Below are 14478 nucleotides of genomic sequence, written 5' to 3'. Positions count from 1 at the left end.
ATACTTAGCAAGACCTCTTCCCTAATATTTCCTTTGTCGTTGCTTCCAACATGGAGCACAATAGCTGGAGCCTCCCCCTCCATTTCCAGTCATTTCAAGATGTCCCTTACCCTTGCACTGGGTGACAACACATACTTCGGGACTCTCAATCCTGACTGCAAATGAGTACCTGTACTCTCTATCCTCCTAATTATAGAATTCTCTATAACTACAATCTTTCCACTCTGCACCTCCTCCCCTTGGATTCCCTCCTATTTCACGGTGCCTTGGGTAGCATTCTGGCTGTCCTTCCCACAGTCTTTCTCCTTATTCTCACAGGTATTGAGTACTTTATTAGACAGGAGCAGAGTCTGTTCGACCTCCTTCACTTCCTCTCCCATGTTCCCCTTACCTGGCTGACTGACAGTCACACTCTCCTCTTCCTGCATCTGTGCTTCCTTTTGTTGTGTGACTGTACTCGAGTAAATTATAGAGTAACTCTTTGTGTGTCAGAGTGTCTCTAGCTCAGACGCCAGCTCACCGACTCGGGCATGGAATGTCATGAGGCAGAGACATTTGCTGTGGATGTGGCAGTCTGGAACAGTCTCATTGTTCACAAACTCCCAGATACTACAATGCCAACTCACTGCTTGGTGTTTATTAATGAATGAATGCATTTTTATTTTGTTATCTGCAGTTTATTTCTTCCACTGTGATTAATTACTTTGCTATTATCAGTTTTGAGCATCTTTAAATGCAATTATAATGTAATCATTTACCTTTTTCGTTTACTCTCATTTTCCTTTGACTTGCACTAATAAATCCTTACTAAGTCAAGCTTAACACTAACCAAGGCACTAACACACAAAGGTATCTCGATGAACTTACAGATGTACTTATCTTAATTTGCTCGTTCTGCCATGTTGATTATGACGTCACGTTTTGTGTCCTTCAGTGTGATTACTTATTATTTACTGTTGCTCCCTGGTTTAAATTACTAAGCACCTCCTTCCCCCTCAGCATCCAATTCCTAATCTCACCAAATTCCCCTTTCCGCTCTGTTTAGCAAGCCACTCCGTTTGGTAGATTCTCCAACTCTGTACCACACAGTTGCTCCTCCTATTCCCTACTCCAAAGGTATCTCTGTCCTCCCTGCAGTTCGCCATTTTGTTCAACAACAATGTGAGTGGGTTAATATTACCCAGAATGGACTGCGCGCGGGAACAGGCCCGATCAATGCTGCAGGAGCCTCGTGCGCATGCACGGGGGCGGGTCCGGCGCGTGCGTAGTGCCGCCAGTCGGGCGATGAAGACGGAGTGTTGAGAGAAGATTCCACATCGGGGAGGAGGCGGCGGAGCAATGGAACCGGCGGGGAGGCTTTATAAACACCAGGTGTAGCCATCATGACTCGAACATGAACCTACGGATCCGACGTTTGCCCCGAGCGGGGCGGCAGCTGCGGGGCTTTCTCCCGGTGACAGGCCCGGGGGAACGGCCGCCATCTTGAGAGGCTCAGGGGGCAGCAGGGCGCATGTGCGGCCCCCTTGGGCAGGAACCAGGAGGAGAGAATGTTGTGAATTTCTATCCTGGACTCTGTGATGGCTTTTGTAAACTGCTGTTACAGGCTGTGAGAGGGGCAGCATTTACAGGCCGCAAACTCACAGCCACCATCACATCAAGATCTGACACAGTCACTCCATTCATCAGGACCTCAAGATCATCGGCCTTTGAATGTGGAAGGAGAAATGTTTGTTCTGTCTATGGGAAAAGATTTCAAACATCAGTGTGACTGGAAAAGCACCGAGACACACACACCCGAGTGAGAGTGTTCCAGTGCACTGACTGGAAATGCTTTAACCAGTTACACAGCCTGAAAAAACATCACATCATTCACAGCGGGGAGAAACCGTACACGTGTTGTGTGTGTGGGCGAGGCTTCAACTGATTGTCCGACATGGAGAGACACAAGGACACCCGCACCACAGAGAAACCATGGAAATGTGGGGACTGTGTGAAGAGATTCAATTACCCGTCTGAACTCGAAACTCATCGGCGCAGTCACACTGGGGAGAGGCCATTCACCTGCTCTGCATGTGGGAAAGGATTCACTCAGTCATCCAGCCTCAATACACACCAACGAGTTCACACTGGGGAGAGACCGTTCACCTGCCATGAATGTGGGAAGGGATTTAATGCTTCATCAAACCTCCTGACACAGCAGCGAGCTCACTCTGATAAGAGACCTTTTAAATGTTCTGACTGTCAGAAGATCTTTAAAAGCAAACAGCACCTCCTGAAACACCAACGCATTCACACTGGGGAAAGGCTGTTCACCTGCTCCATGTGTAGGAAGGGATTCACCCGATCATCCCATCTGTTGAGGCACCAGAGAGTTCACACTGGGGAGAGGCCGTTCATATGCACTATGTGGGAAAGGATTCACTGATTTATCCGACCTTTTGACACACCAGTGAGTTCACACTGGTGAGAGACCATTCATGTGCTCTGTGTGTGGGAAGGAATTCACTCAGTCATCCTACCTCACCGAACACCAACTTGTTCATACTGATAAGAGACCATTTAAATGTTATGACTGTGAGAAGTGCTTTAAAAGCACAATGGTCTGCTGAAACATCAACGCATTCACACTGGAGAGAGACCATTCTCTTGCTCTGTGTGTGGCAAGAGATTCGCTGATTCATCCAACCTGCTGATTCATCAGCGAGTTCACACTGGGGAAAGGCCGTTCACCTGCTCGGTGTGTGGGAAGGGATTCACACAGTCATCCTCCTTACTCAGACACCAGCGAGTTCACAAGTGATTGCAGGGTTTGGATTCTGCTGTTAATCACTTCCAGGACTGATCCATGTTTATTCTGACAGTTGGAGTTTGTTTCTGCTGATAAACTCCAGCCCAGTTATAGGGTTGTTATTCTGGATAAATGTCAAATAAATCAGCTTTGTTTCAAACACAGTGTGTCGAGTCTGTGATGTCTCCATGATAAGAGGAGACGAATTGATGTCCTATTACTGGCTGCTCCATTTTTGGGCCTTTTCTCCTTTCTTACTCTGGATTATTTCAGTTCTCGTCTAAATGGCCTTATACCATCCTGGTAGTCCCATGGTAAATGACAATGGAGTTGTTGACCAATCACACCAATCAATCTCTACCAATGAGTCTACAACAGATCCAGACATGAGGCGAGGTAAACCCCAATGGTGGAGAGCTTTAGGAACTATAGGACCAAAGTCACCTGTTCCTCCCAAGCATTCTACACTTGCCACACATCATGTCTCAAATTACTCACATACTGTGTCCTAAAATGTTATTCTATGAATGAAAATTTGTCCAATTTACATTTGAGTAAATCAACAATAACTGCTTCCACCATCTCTCTAGGGATCCTGTCCCATAGATTGACCACTCACTGACTGAAATATTGTTTCCACAGATTGGATTTGAATTTATCCCCTTCAAGTGCAGGCCATGTCCGCTGGTTCTGCTGTTCTGGACAAGGTGAGATTACTTGTCGTGTTCTACATTATCTAGTCCCTTTAGAATCCTAAAAACAGTAATCCTATCTCCTCTCGACCTCTTTCCCAGTGTGAACATGCCCAGTTTACATAACCTAGACATATTGGCTCGATACGCGGTTAAATTCTTACACAAACCCCCTGATGCTTCTTAAATTGCATTAAACTGACACTTCATAGAATCATAGAATGATACAGCACAGAAGGAGGCCATTCGGCCCACTGTGCCTGTGCAGCTGACTGAAAGAGCCATGAAATTACAAAAACAAAATACTGTGGATGCTGGAAATCTGAAATAGAAACAGAAAATGCTGGAAATACCCAGCAGGTCAGGCTGTGTCTGTGGAGAGAGAAACAGATATAGGGCTCAATTTTGCCCAAGCCCATTTTTTGGTGTATTGCCAGAGTTACGTCTGTTTTTCTAGGTCAGAAATGCGCCAAAAATATTCAAAGTTTCCCCGATGTATTTTTCAAATTTGGCACCACGCAGCGTGTCCAGCCGCCTCGGGGGCTAGAGCCGGCTGTCTGCGCCGAAAAAACGTGCCACACCTTCTGCACATGTACGGGGGAAAAAATAAGTTTTTGACATTTCAATGGGCGCGCATGCGCAGAACTGCTCCGGGTCTGCAATTGGCCATTTTTAAAGAGCCAGTTGTGTGTGAGAGAACGTTGAGTGCTGTGTGAGAGCATTGAAAAATCGGAGCTGCAATACAAGATGCAGCGTAATGCAAGGACCAAGAATTTCTTACAGGATGAAGTGGAGGCACTAGTTACTGTGATTGAGACCAGATGGCAGGAGCTGGACAGCAGCAGGGATCTCACAAAAGTTCCACCAAAAGAAATGAAGAAACGCTGGAACCAAGTTGCAGAAGATTACTGCGCAATGGTGACCACCAGGAGATCTGGAGGCCAGTGTAAAAAGAAGTGGCAGGACCTTGGTCAAGTAGTTAATGTAAGTAATATTTCCATTTATTCAATGGAATTGCAATTGTAAATGTGACCAGTGTATACGTCCCACCCAGCCGAAAGACACCCTCTCTAAAAAGTTACATTTTCATCTTTGCAGAGGAAGGTGGCACATAACAAAAGGGAAAGAACTTGAACAGGAGGAAGCCGGGAAAATCTGCACCCACTGACACCCTTGGAAGAGAGGGTCGCTGTTTTGATGGATCCTGCCTAGAGTAAAGCAACTACTGCTGCACGAGCTGGGCCCACACTCGAGGGAGAGGGTAAGTCCTGCAAATTCCACAGTCTGGCTTTCCTAAATGTTAAGTACTGCGTGGGCTAGCCATGCTTCGGTTCATGGGAATGTCTCCGTCAGCTACGCTTCGGTTGATGCAATGTGCTATAATTCATCATGATTCTTCAAATCAGCTTGCTGCCTGCGCTGTGTGAGCCTACTCATGCCACCCACCCTGCCCCCTCCTCTGCTGCTAATCATTTGTTCTGTTATATGTTGCAGAACTTGAGGCTAACCCTGACGATGCAGAAGAAGATTCAGACGTAGACGAGCCTGAAGAGGACAACATCTTCCAATCCCACCCTCCAGATCAAGTGCATGGGGGTGAGGGGGAGGGGATGGAGATTGATGAAGCCCCCACTGTTTTACTGACTTTGGAGGATGTGCAGATGCTGCCCATTGAGATGCCAGCCCCTTCCGTGACTAGTGGTTTGAGTGTTGGTGGGACATTCCATGGTTTCCTACTGCCCGAGGCTGTGGTGCAGCGAGGCACACGGCACACCCAGGACCGCATCTTCCGAGGCTGATGGTCCCAATGGTGGGGTGCAGCGAGGCACACCCAGGGCCCCACCTTCCGAGGCTGCGGGTCCCAGTGATGGGATGCGAGCCACACCTGTGGGGCGGAGGAGAAGGAGTGCTCGACCGCGCTCTGCTGAGGTGCAGGATCTAACAGATGTGCTTCAGATGATGGCAATGAATGGGGGAGAGCATTGAGCTTATGAGACCACTTCTGGACACCATCAGTGGGGTGGGTGATGAGATAGCAGGGCTGTCGGGAGAAGTAACAGCAATCTCACGAGAAATGGGAATAATGTCCGGGACCATGAGTGAGGTAATATTTCATTCGGCTGAAACCATGTCAGTGACCATGAGGGAGGGAATGTTGCAGGTCATTGAGACACTGTCAGGGTGCATGTTGGAGTTCGCTGCTGCAATAAGGGAACATGCCCAGACCCTGCGCCCGTTGACAGAATCAACTGCTACTCCCACTCCAATCCCCACACCAGCCTCTGAAGAGCCCCAAGCCAGGCCCTCCACGTTGCTGCCTGCCCCCGCCCCTTCAAACAAGTGCACACTACCTAAGATCTTAGAAAGAATAAGCTTGGTACCAACCCCAGAAACACTGCACCACCGCCTGCGGACAGGGGTGGTGGAGTAACCAAGAACAAGCGCGGCGGGCAGTCTTCAAATAAGGTGGAGGAGAGATGGGTGCAGTCTTTTTTTTTTGCTGCTGCTGTTATTATTATTGTAACTGTTGTTCTCAATAAAAGTTTTTTGTAAGTTATGTAAATTTACAAGTTTAAAAGTTAGTATTGTGTTCCTAACACAGATGAGGCTGTACACAGGGAGGTTAAAGTAACAGTGACCTCAGTCTTCAATAAGACACGCCAGAGTGAGGAACAGGCCTTAGGGGGCCGGCTTATATACAGTGCTCCCAAGGGATGCTGGGATCCCTTGGGACTTCAGGGGATGAGCTACCTGGTGGCGGAACATGGGAGTGCATGCTTTACAGATACACAACATCACTTTCCATGCCGCCCCCCACCCCGCCCCCAGTGAAGTCAAAGTGAAAACTATTTACAAGGTGAGGCGGTCGGGAGCCTTTCTTTCCCTGGTGGACCACCTCGGTACAAATGTCTGTTCTGGTGTGTTGGCTGTGCCGTCGCTGAGCTGCTAGGTGAGCCTGGCCTTGCTGGGTTGTTGGGCGTGATGGGTTCGATTTCCTGGTCCGGGGTGGTGTCGTTGATCCTTTGGGTGTGTGTTGTGGGCTCGAAAAAGGTGGTGTCTGCTGTGAGTTGTTCAGGGCAGTCTATGAACCGCAGCCTCGTTTGGTCCAGGTGCTTTCTGCAAATTTGTCCATTGTCTAGTTTGACTACAACTACCCTATTTCCTTCTTTAGCTATCCCCGCGATCCACTTGGGACCATGTCCATAGTTTAGCACATACACAGAGTCATTCAGATCAATTTCCCCTGACACAGTGGCGCAACCATCGTTTACATTTTGTTGCTGCCGCCTGCTCTCTACCTGATCATGCAGGTTGGGGTGAACCAGCGAGAGTCTGGTTTTAAGTGTCCTTTTCATGAGTAGCTCAGCCGGGGGCACCCCTGTGAGCGAGTGGGGTCTCGTGCGGTAGCTGAGCAGTACTCGGGACAGGCGGCTTTGGAGTGAGCTTTCTGTGACTCGTTTAAGGCTCTGTTTGATGGTATGTACTGCCCGCTCTGCCTGCCCATTGGAGGCTGGTTTAAACAGAGCCGAGGTGACATGTTTGATCCCATTGCGGGTCATGAATTCTTTAAATTCGGCACTGGTGAAACATGGCCCGTTGTCACTGACCAGTATGTCAGGCAGGCTGTGGGTGGCAAACATGGCCCTCAAGCTTTCAATGGTGACGGTGGCGGTGCTTCCCGACATTATTTCACATTCAATCCATTTTGAAAAAACATCCACTACCACCAGGAACATTTTACCGAGAAACGGGCCAGCATAGTCGACATGGATCCTCGACCATGGTCTGGAGGGCCAGGACCACAAACTTAGTGGTGTCTCTCTGAGCATTGCCGTATACAGGACTCTTAAGTCAGAGTCGATACCGGGCCACGACATGTAGGATCTGGCTATCTCTTTCATCATTACTATACCCGGGTGTGTGCTGTGGAGATCGAGATGAACGTCTCCCTGCCCTTTTTTGGTAGCATTATGCGGTTACCCCACAACAGGCAGTCTGGCTGAATGAACAGATCGTCCTTTCGCTGCTGGAACGGCTTGATTGGCTCTTGCATTTCAACGGGGATGCTGGCCCAGCTCCCATGCAGTACACAGTTTTTTACTAGGGACAGCAGAGGATCTTGGCTGGTCCAAGTCCTAATCTGGCGGGCGGTGACAGGTGATTTATCATTTTCAAACGCTTCCATGACCATCAACAAGTCTGCGGGCTGCGCCACCATCAACAAGTTTGCAGGCTGCGCCATTTCCACCTCCGTGATGTGCAATGGTAGCTGACTGAGAGCATCCGCACAGTTCTCAGTGCCTGGCCTGTGGCGGATGGTATAGTTATATGCTGATAGCGTGAGTGCCCACCTTTGTATGCGGGCTGAGGCATTATTATTTATCCCTTTGTTTTCAGCGAACAGGGATGTGAGGGGCTTGTGATCGGTTTCCAGCTCAAATTTGAGGCCAAACAGGTACTGATGTATTTTCTTTACCCTGAACACACACGCTAATGCCTCTTTCTCAATCATGCTGTAGGCCCTCTCGGCCTTAGACAAGCTCCTGGAAGCATAAGCGACAGGTTGCAACTTCCCCGCAATGTTAGCTTGTTGTAATACACACCCGACTCTGTACGACGGCGCGTCACATGCTAGCACGAGTCTTTTACACGGGTTATACAATACAAGCAGCTTGTTGGAGCATAAAATGTTTCTGGCTTTCTCAAAAGCAATTACTTGGTTTTTTTCCCCATACCCAGTTCTCACCGTTGCACAATAACACATGTAGGGGCTCTAAAAGGGTGCTTAACCCCGGTAGGAAGTTACCAAAATAGTTGAGTCCCAGGAATGACCGCAGCTCCGTGACATTCTGTGGCCTGGGCGCCTTCTTGGCGTCTGTGGGCCGAATGCCGTCCACCACGATCTTTCTCCCCAAAAACTCCACTTCTGTTGCCATGAAGATGCATTTCGACCTCTTCAGCCGCAGCCCTACGCAATCCAGTCGCTGGAGGACCTCCTCCAGGTTTTGCAGATGCTCGGCGGTGTTCCGATCCGTGACCAATATGTCGTCCTGAAAGACCACCATGTGTGGTACCAACTTGAGTAGGCTCTCCATGTTTCTCTGGAAGATCGCTGCAGCCGATCGAATTCCAAACGGGCATCTGTTGTAGATGAACAGTCCCTTGTGCGTGTTGATGCAGGTGAAGCCCTTCAAAGACTCCTCCAGCTCCTGCATCATGTAGGCCGAAGTCAGGTCGAGCTTGGTGAACGTCTTGCCTCCTGCCAGCATCGCAAATAGGTCGTCTGCCTTAGGTAGCGGGTATTGGTCCTGTAGCGAGAAACGATCATTAGTTACTTTATAATCGTGACCGTGCCATCACTTTTGAGTACTGGAACAATGGGGCTGGCCCACTCGCTGAATTCCAGTGGGGAGATGATGCCCTCGCATTGCAGCCTGTCCAGCTCGATTTCCACTCTCCCTCATCATGTGAGGTATCTCTCGTGCCTTGTGGTGAATGGGTTGTGCCTCTGGGACCAAGTGGATCCGCACCTTCACCTGGAAAAGTTTCCAATGCCTGGCTCAAAAAGGGAAGGAAATTTGTTCAGAACCTGGGTACATGAGGCCTCATCGACATGTGATAGCGCTCGAATGTCAACCCAGTTCCAGCGGATTTTGCCCAGCCAGCTCCTTCCAAGCAGTGTGGGGCCATCGCCCGGGACAATCTAGAGTGGCAGTTCGTGCACCGTGCCCTCGTAGGTGACCTTGATCATGGTGCTGGCCAGGACAGTGATAAGCTCTTTGGTGTACGTTCTCAATTTCATGAGGATGGGGCTCAGGGCTGGTCTGAATGCCTTGTTGCACCACAGTCTCTCAAACGCCTTTTTACTCATGATGGATTGGCTAGCGCCAGTGTCCAGTTCCATGGCTACGGGTAAGCCATTCAATTTTACGTTTAGCATTATAGGTGGACACTTCGTCGAAAATGTGTGCACCCCGTGTACTTCAGCATCTGCCTCCTCTCTCTGAGGCTCGAAATTGCTTTGATCCACCATGGACCGATCTTCCTCTGCCACGTGGTGGTTAGCAGGTTTTGCAGAGCTTGCAGCTCGTTTGCAAGCTTGTTGGAGGTGCCCCATTGTTCCACAGCTCTTGCAAACATCCCCTTTGAAGCGGCATGAATAGGCTGAATGGAAGCCTCCACAATGCCAACAAGGTGTGAATTGCCTTGCATTCATCCTTTGTTGCGGACTTTGAGTCATCTGGGTCACCTGAAGCCTGCTGGCAGTTGCAGACTCGTAGGTTCCGCCCTGTACATTTCTGCTTGCAAACACAGTTCCAGTTAATTTATGAACATTGCTAGCACTTGTGTGCTGAGAGATTTGTTTGGGGTTATTACTCGTGGACATAACCGCCTGTGCTATCACAATGGCCTTACTGAGGAGCGGTGTCTCTACAGTCAAAAGTTTTCGTAGGATGATCTCGTGGCCAATGCCCAATACAAAAAAGTCTCTGAGCATTTGTTCCAGGTAGCCATCAAACTCACATTGTCCTGCAAGTCGCCTTAGCTCGGCGACATAGCTCGCCACTTCCTGACCTTCGCTAGCACGTGTAGGACCCATACCTCTCCATCAGCACGCTCTCCCTCGGGTTAAGATGCTCCCGAACCAGTGTACACAGCTCCTCATACGATTTATCTGTGGGTTTCACTGGAGCCAGAAGATTCTTCATGAGGCTCTAGGTCGGTGTCCCGCAGACTGTGAGGAGGACCGCTCTCCTTTTTGCAGCGCTTCCTTCTCCTTCCAGCCCGTTGGCTACAAAGTACTTGTCTAGCCGTTGAGCATAGGCTTCCCAGTCCTCACCCTCCGAGAATTTCTCCAGGATGCGCACAGTTTGCTGCATCTTTGCGTTGGATTTGTATTTTCGTCACTAGTTATTGTGTTCCTAACACAGGGAGCTCCCCCTAACCCTTTACTCCCTTATCGCTCAAAAATCTGTCTATCTCTGTATTAAATATATTCAATGACCCAGCTTCCACAGCTCTCTGGGGCAGAGAATTCCATAGATTTACAACCTTCTGACTGAGGAAATTTCTCATCTCAGTTTTAAAAGTGGTGTTACATTAGTTACCCTCCAGTCCATAGGAACTGATCCAGAGTCGATAGACTGTTGGAAAATGATCACCAATGCATCCACTATTTCTAGGGCCACTTCCTTAAGTACTCTGGGATGCAGACTATCTGGCCCCAGGGATTTATCAACCTTCAATCCCATCAATTTCCCTAACACAATTTCCCGCCTAATAAGGATTTCCTTCAGTTTCTCCTTCTCACTAGACTCTCGGTCCCTTAGTATTTCCAGAAGGTTATTTGTGTCTTCCTTCGTGAAGACAGAACCAAAGTATCTGTTTAACTGGTCCATCATTTTTTTGTTCCCCATTATAAATTCACCTGAATCTGATTTCAAGGGATCTACGTTTGTCTTCACTAATCTTTTTCTCTTCACATATCTATAGAAGCTTTTGCAGTCAGTTTTTATGTTCACAGCAAGCTTCCTCTCATACTCTATTTCCCCCCCCCCCCTAATTAAACCCTTTGTCCTCCTCTGCTGTATTATAAAATTCTCCCAGTCCTCAGGTTTGCTGCTTTTTCTGGCCAATTCATATGACTCTTCCTTAAATTTAATACTATCCTTAATTTCCTTTGTTAGCTACGGTTGAGCCACCTTCCCCGTTTTATTTTTACTCCAGACAGGGATGAACAATTGTTGAAGTTCATCCATGTGATCTTTAAATATTTGCCATTACCTATCCACTGACAACGCTTTAAGTATCACTCACCAGTCTTTTCTAGCCAATTCACATCTCATACCATCAAAGTTACCTTTCCTTAAGTTCAGGACCCTAACTGTGTCATTCTCTATCTTAATAAAGAATTCTACCATATTATGGTCACGCTTCCCCAAGGGGCCTCGCAACAAGATTGCTAATTAGTCCTTTCTCATTACACATCACCCAGTCTAGGATAGCCAGCTCTCTCGTTGGTTCCTCGACATATTGGTCGAGAAAACCATCCCAATACACTCCAGGAAATCCTCCTCCACCGCATTGCGACCAGTTTGGTTAGCCCGGTCAATATGTAAATTAAAGTCGCCCATGATAACTGCTGTACCTTTATTGCCCGCATCCCTAATTTCTTGTTTGATGTTGTCCCGAACCTTACTACTTCTGTTTGGTGGTCTGTACACAATTCCCACTAGCATTTTCTGCCCTTTGGAATTCCATAGCTCCACCCATACCGATTCCACATCATCCAAGCTGATGTCCTTCCTTACTATTGCATTAATTTCCTCTTTAACCAGCAACGCCACCCCACCTCCTTTTCCTTTCTTTCTATCCTTCCTAAATGTTGAATACCTCTGGATGTTGAGTTCCCAGCCTTGGTCACCCTGGAGCCATGTCTCCGTGATGCCAATTACATCATATCCGTTAACTGCTATCTGCGCAGTTAATTTGTCCACCTTATTGCGAATATTCCTCGCATTGAGGCACAGAGCCTTCAGGCTTGTCTTTTTAACACCCTTTGCTCCTTTAGAATTTTGCTGTAATGTGGCCCTCTTTGCTTTTTGCCATGGGTTTCTCTGCCCTCCACTTTTACTTTTCTTCTTTCTATCTTTTGCTTCTGCCCCCATTCTACTTTCCTCTGTCTCCCTGCATAGGTTCCCATCCCCCTGCCATATTAGTTGAACCCCTCCCCAACAGCACTAGCAAACACTCCCTCTAGGACATTGGTTTCAGTCCTGCTCAGGTGCAGACCGTCCGGTTTGTACTGGTCTCACCTTCCCCCAGAACCGGTTCCAATGTCCCAGGAATTTGAATCCCTCCCTTCTGCACCACTCCTCAAGCCACGTATTCATCTGAGCTATCCTGCGATTCCTACTCTGACTAGCACGTGGCACTGGTAGCAATCCTGAGATTACTACCTTTGAGGTCCTACTTTTTAATTTAGCTCCTAGTTCCCTAAATTTCTCTTGTAGGACCTCATCCCATTTTTTACCTATATGATTGGTACCTATATGCACCACGACAACTGGCTGTTTACCCTCCCCCTTCAAAATATCCTGCACCTGCTCTGAGACATCCTTGACCCTTGCACCAGGGAGGCAACATACCATCCTGGAGTCTCGGTTGTGGCCGCAGAAACATCTGTCTATTCCTCTTACAATAGAATTCCCTATCACTATAGCTCTTCCACTCTTTTTCCTTTCCTCCTGTGCAGCAGAGCCACCCATGGTGCCATGAACTTGGCTGCTGCTGCTCTCCCCTGATGAGTCATCCCCCTCAACAGTACCCAAAGCGGTGTATCTGTTTTGCAGGGGGATGACCGCAGGGGACTCCTGCACTACTTTCCTTCCACTGCTCTTCCTGTTGGTCACCCATTTGCTATCTGGCTGTGTACCCTTTACCTGCGGTGTGGCCAACTCACTAAACATGCTATTCACATCATTCTCAGCATCGTGGATGCTCCAGAGCAAATCCACCCGCAGCTCCAGTGCCGCAATGCGGTCTGTCAGGTGCTGCAAGCAGATACACTTCCCGCACATGTAGTCGTCACGGACACTGGAAGCATCCCTGACTTCTCACATAGTATAGGAGGAGCATAACACGTGTCCGAGCTCTCCTGCCATGACTTAACCCCTAGATTAACTTTAATTTGGCAACAATAATGCTAATGGTTACCTACTGATAATGAAAAGCAAAAGAAAAACTACTCACCAATCACCAGCCGCTCACTTACCCCCTTGGCTGTGACGTCACCTTTCGATTCCTTTCTACTTCTTTTTTGCCTCCCTGCTGCAGTTGTATCGCCTGACCTCTCCGACCCTGGACTCCCGCTGCTTGACTGGCCGGACTCCTCCTCGATGAGCTTTTTATAGGCCTCTCCGACCCCGGACTCCCGCTGCTTGACTGTCCGAACTCCTCCTCGACAAGCCTTTTATAGGCCTCTCCGACCCCGGACTCCCGCTGCTTGACTGTCCGAACTCCTCCTCGACAAGCCTTTTATAGGCCTCTCCGACCCCGGACTCCCGCTGCTTGACTGTCCGAACTCCTCCTCGACAAGCCTTTTATAGGCCTCTCCGACCCTGGACTCCCGCTGCTCAACTGCCCGAACTCCTCCTCCGACGAGCCTTTGGGAAGGATGCCAAGGCCATGGAGAGGGTGCAGAAGAGATTCACTGACATTGTACCACAGACAAGAGGCTTTTGTTCGGAGGAGAGATGAGAGAAACGGGGACTCTTTTGATTAGAATAAAGAAGGATAAGAGGAGATGGGAGGAAGGTGTTTAAAATGTTCGGGACACTCACTGTCCCTCAGGATCTGCGTCCAGTAGAGAAACTGATGGGTTTATCTTGTATCATCTTTCAGTTAAAAGGTATGTTTATCGATGTGAGCAACTCGTGTTAGCATAAAACACTCTCCGGGCAGGTACAGCATGGGTTAAATACAGGGTAAAGCTCCCTCTACATTGTCCCATCAAACACTCCCAGGGCAGGTACAGCATGGATTAGATACAGAGTAAAGCTCGCTCTACACTGCCCCATCAAACACTCCCAGGGCAATGTAGAAGGAACTTTACTGACATCCTTCTCCCTCAGACATAGACACTGCGGAACAGGGAGTGTTCAGGACAATGACATTTCTCACTCAATAAGGTATAAATTGATCCTGTACCTCTCCCCATTAATCCTGTGCTCCACACGGGTCAAATCCTGCTCCTGTTTCCCTTCCTGTAACAGCATTGAATTAAACCCAGCCCATAATGAGCAGGGCTCATGGAGGTTGGTTGCTAGACACTGCAGTGATGTCATAAAGCAGGGCCATTCAGCCCAGCTGGTCCTCTCCTTGTCCCTTTAAAGGTGGAGAGCTGGGACATCCTGTTTCAACACACTTGTTCATACTGAGAATCCCCGGGGAAGGACCAAGGCCCAGAGCGTGGAACACAACCAAGGGGGAAAAGAG

At 48.5% G+C, this 14478-nt stretch overlaps 2 protein-coding genes and 1 long non-coding RNA gene across 4 annotated transcripts in view; 2 read left to right on the top strand and 1 right to left on the bottom strand.

The window, feature by feature from the left end:
* The window catches only part of LOC139269666 (zinc finger protein 235-like), a 75137-nt gene extending 74177 nt beyond the window's left edge, over positions 1 to 960 (bottom strand). Inside the window, exon 1 of the mRNA XM_070888388.1 lies at positions 868 to 960. The gene's annotated coding sequence lies outside the window, so the exon portion shown is untranslated. The remainder of the gene's footprint in view (positions 1 to 867) is intronic.
* LOC139269979 (uncharacterized) overlaps positions 1 to 14478 on the top strand; it is a 54763-nt gene that overhangs the window by 12908 nt on the left and 27377 nt on the right. Inside the window, exons 2-4 of one of the 2 annotated variants that reach the window (XR_011594383.1) lie at positions 3431 to 4464; positions 4579 to 4741; positions 4975 to 5971. This is a non-coding gene — a long non-coding RNA (uncharacterized lncRNA). Of the gene's footprint in view, positions 1 to 3430; positions 4465 to 4578; positions 4742 to 4974; positions 5972 to 14478 lie in introns of those variants that run through there. The other variant, XR_011594384.1, reaches the window with a different exon arrangement.
* LOC139261249 (zinc finger protein 436-like) lies at positions 1091 to 2948 on the top strand. Its single transcript, XM_070877060.1, has 2 exons — positions 1091 to 2416; positions 2594 to 2948. Exons 1-2 carry the CDS (start codon positions 1934 to 1936, stop codon positions 2798 to 2800), a joined length of 690 nt encoding a protein of 229 aa, XP_070733161.1. The 5' UTR covers positions 1091 to 1933; the 3' UTR covers positions 2801 to 2948.

The sequence above is a fragment of the Pristiophorus japonicus genome, chromosome 1 (assembly GCF_044704955.1).
Source record: "Pristiophorus japonicus isolate sPriJap1 chromosome 1, sPriJap1.hap1, whole genome shotgun sequence".
Taxonomy (NCBI): Eukaryota; Metazoa; Chordata; class Chondrichthyes; family Pristiophoridae; genus Pristiophorus; species Pristiophorus japonicus.
The sequence above is the reverse complement of the archived record's forward strand: the minus strand, read 5'-3'. Positions and strand labels throughout refer to the sequence as shown.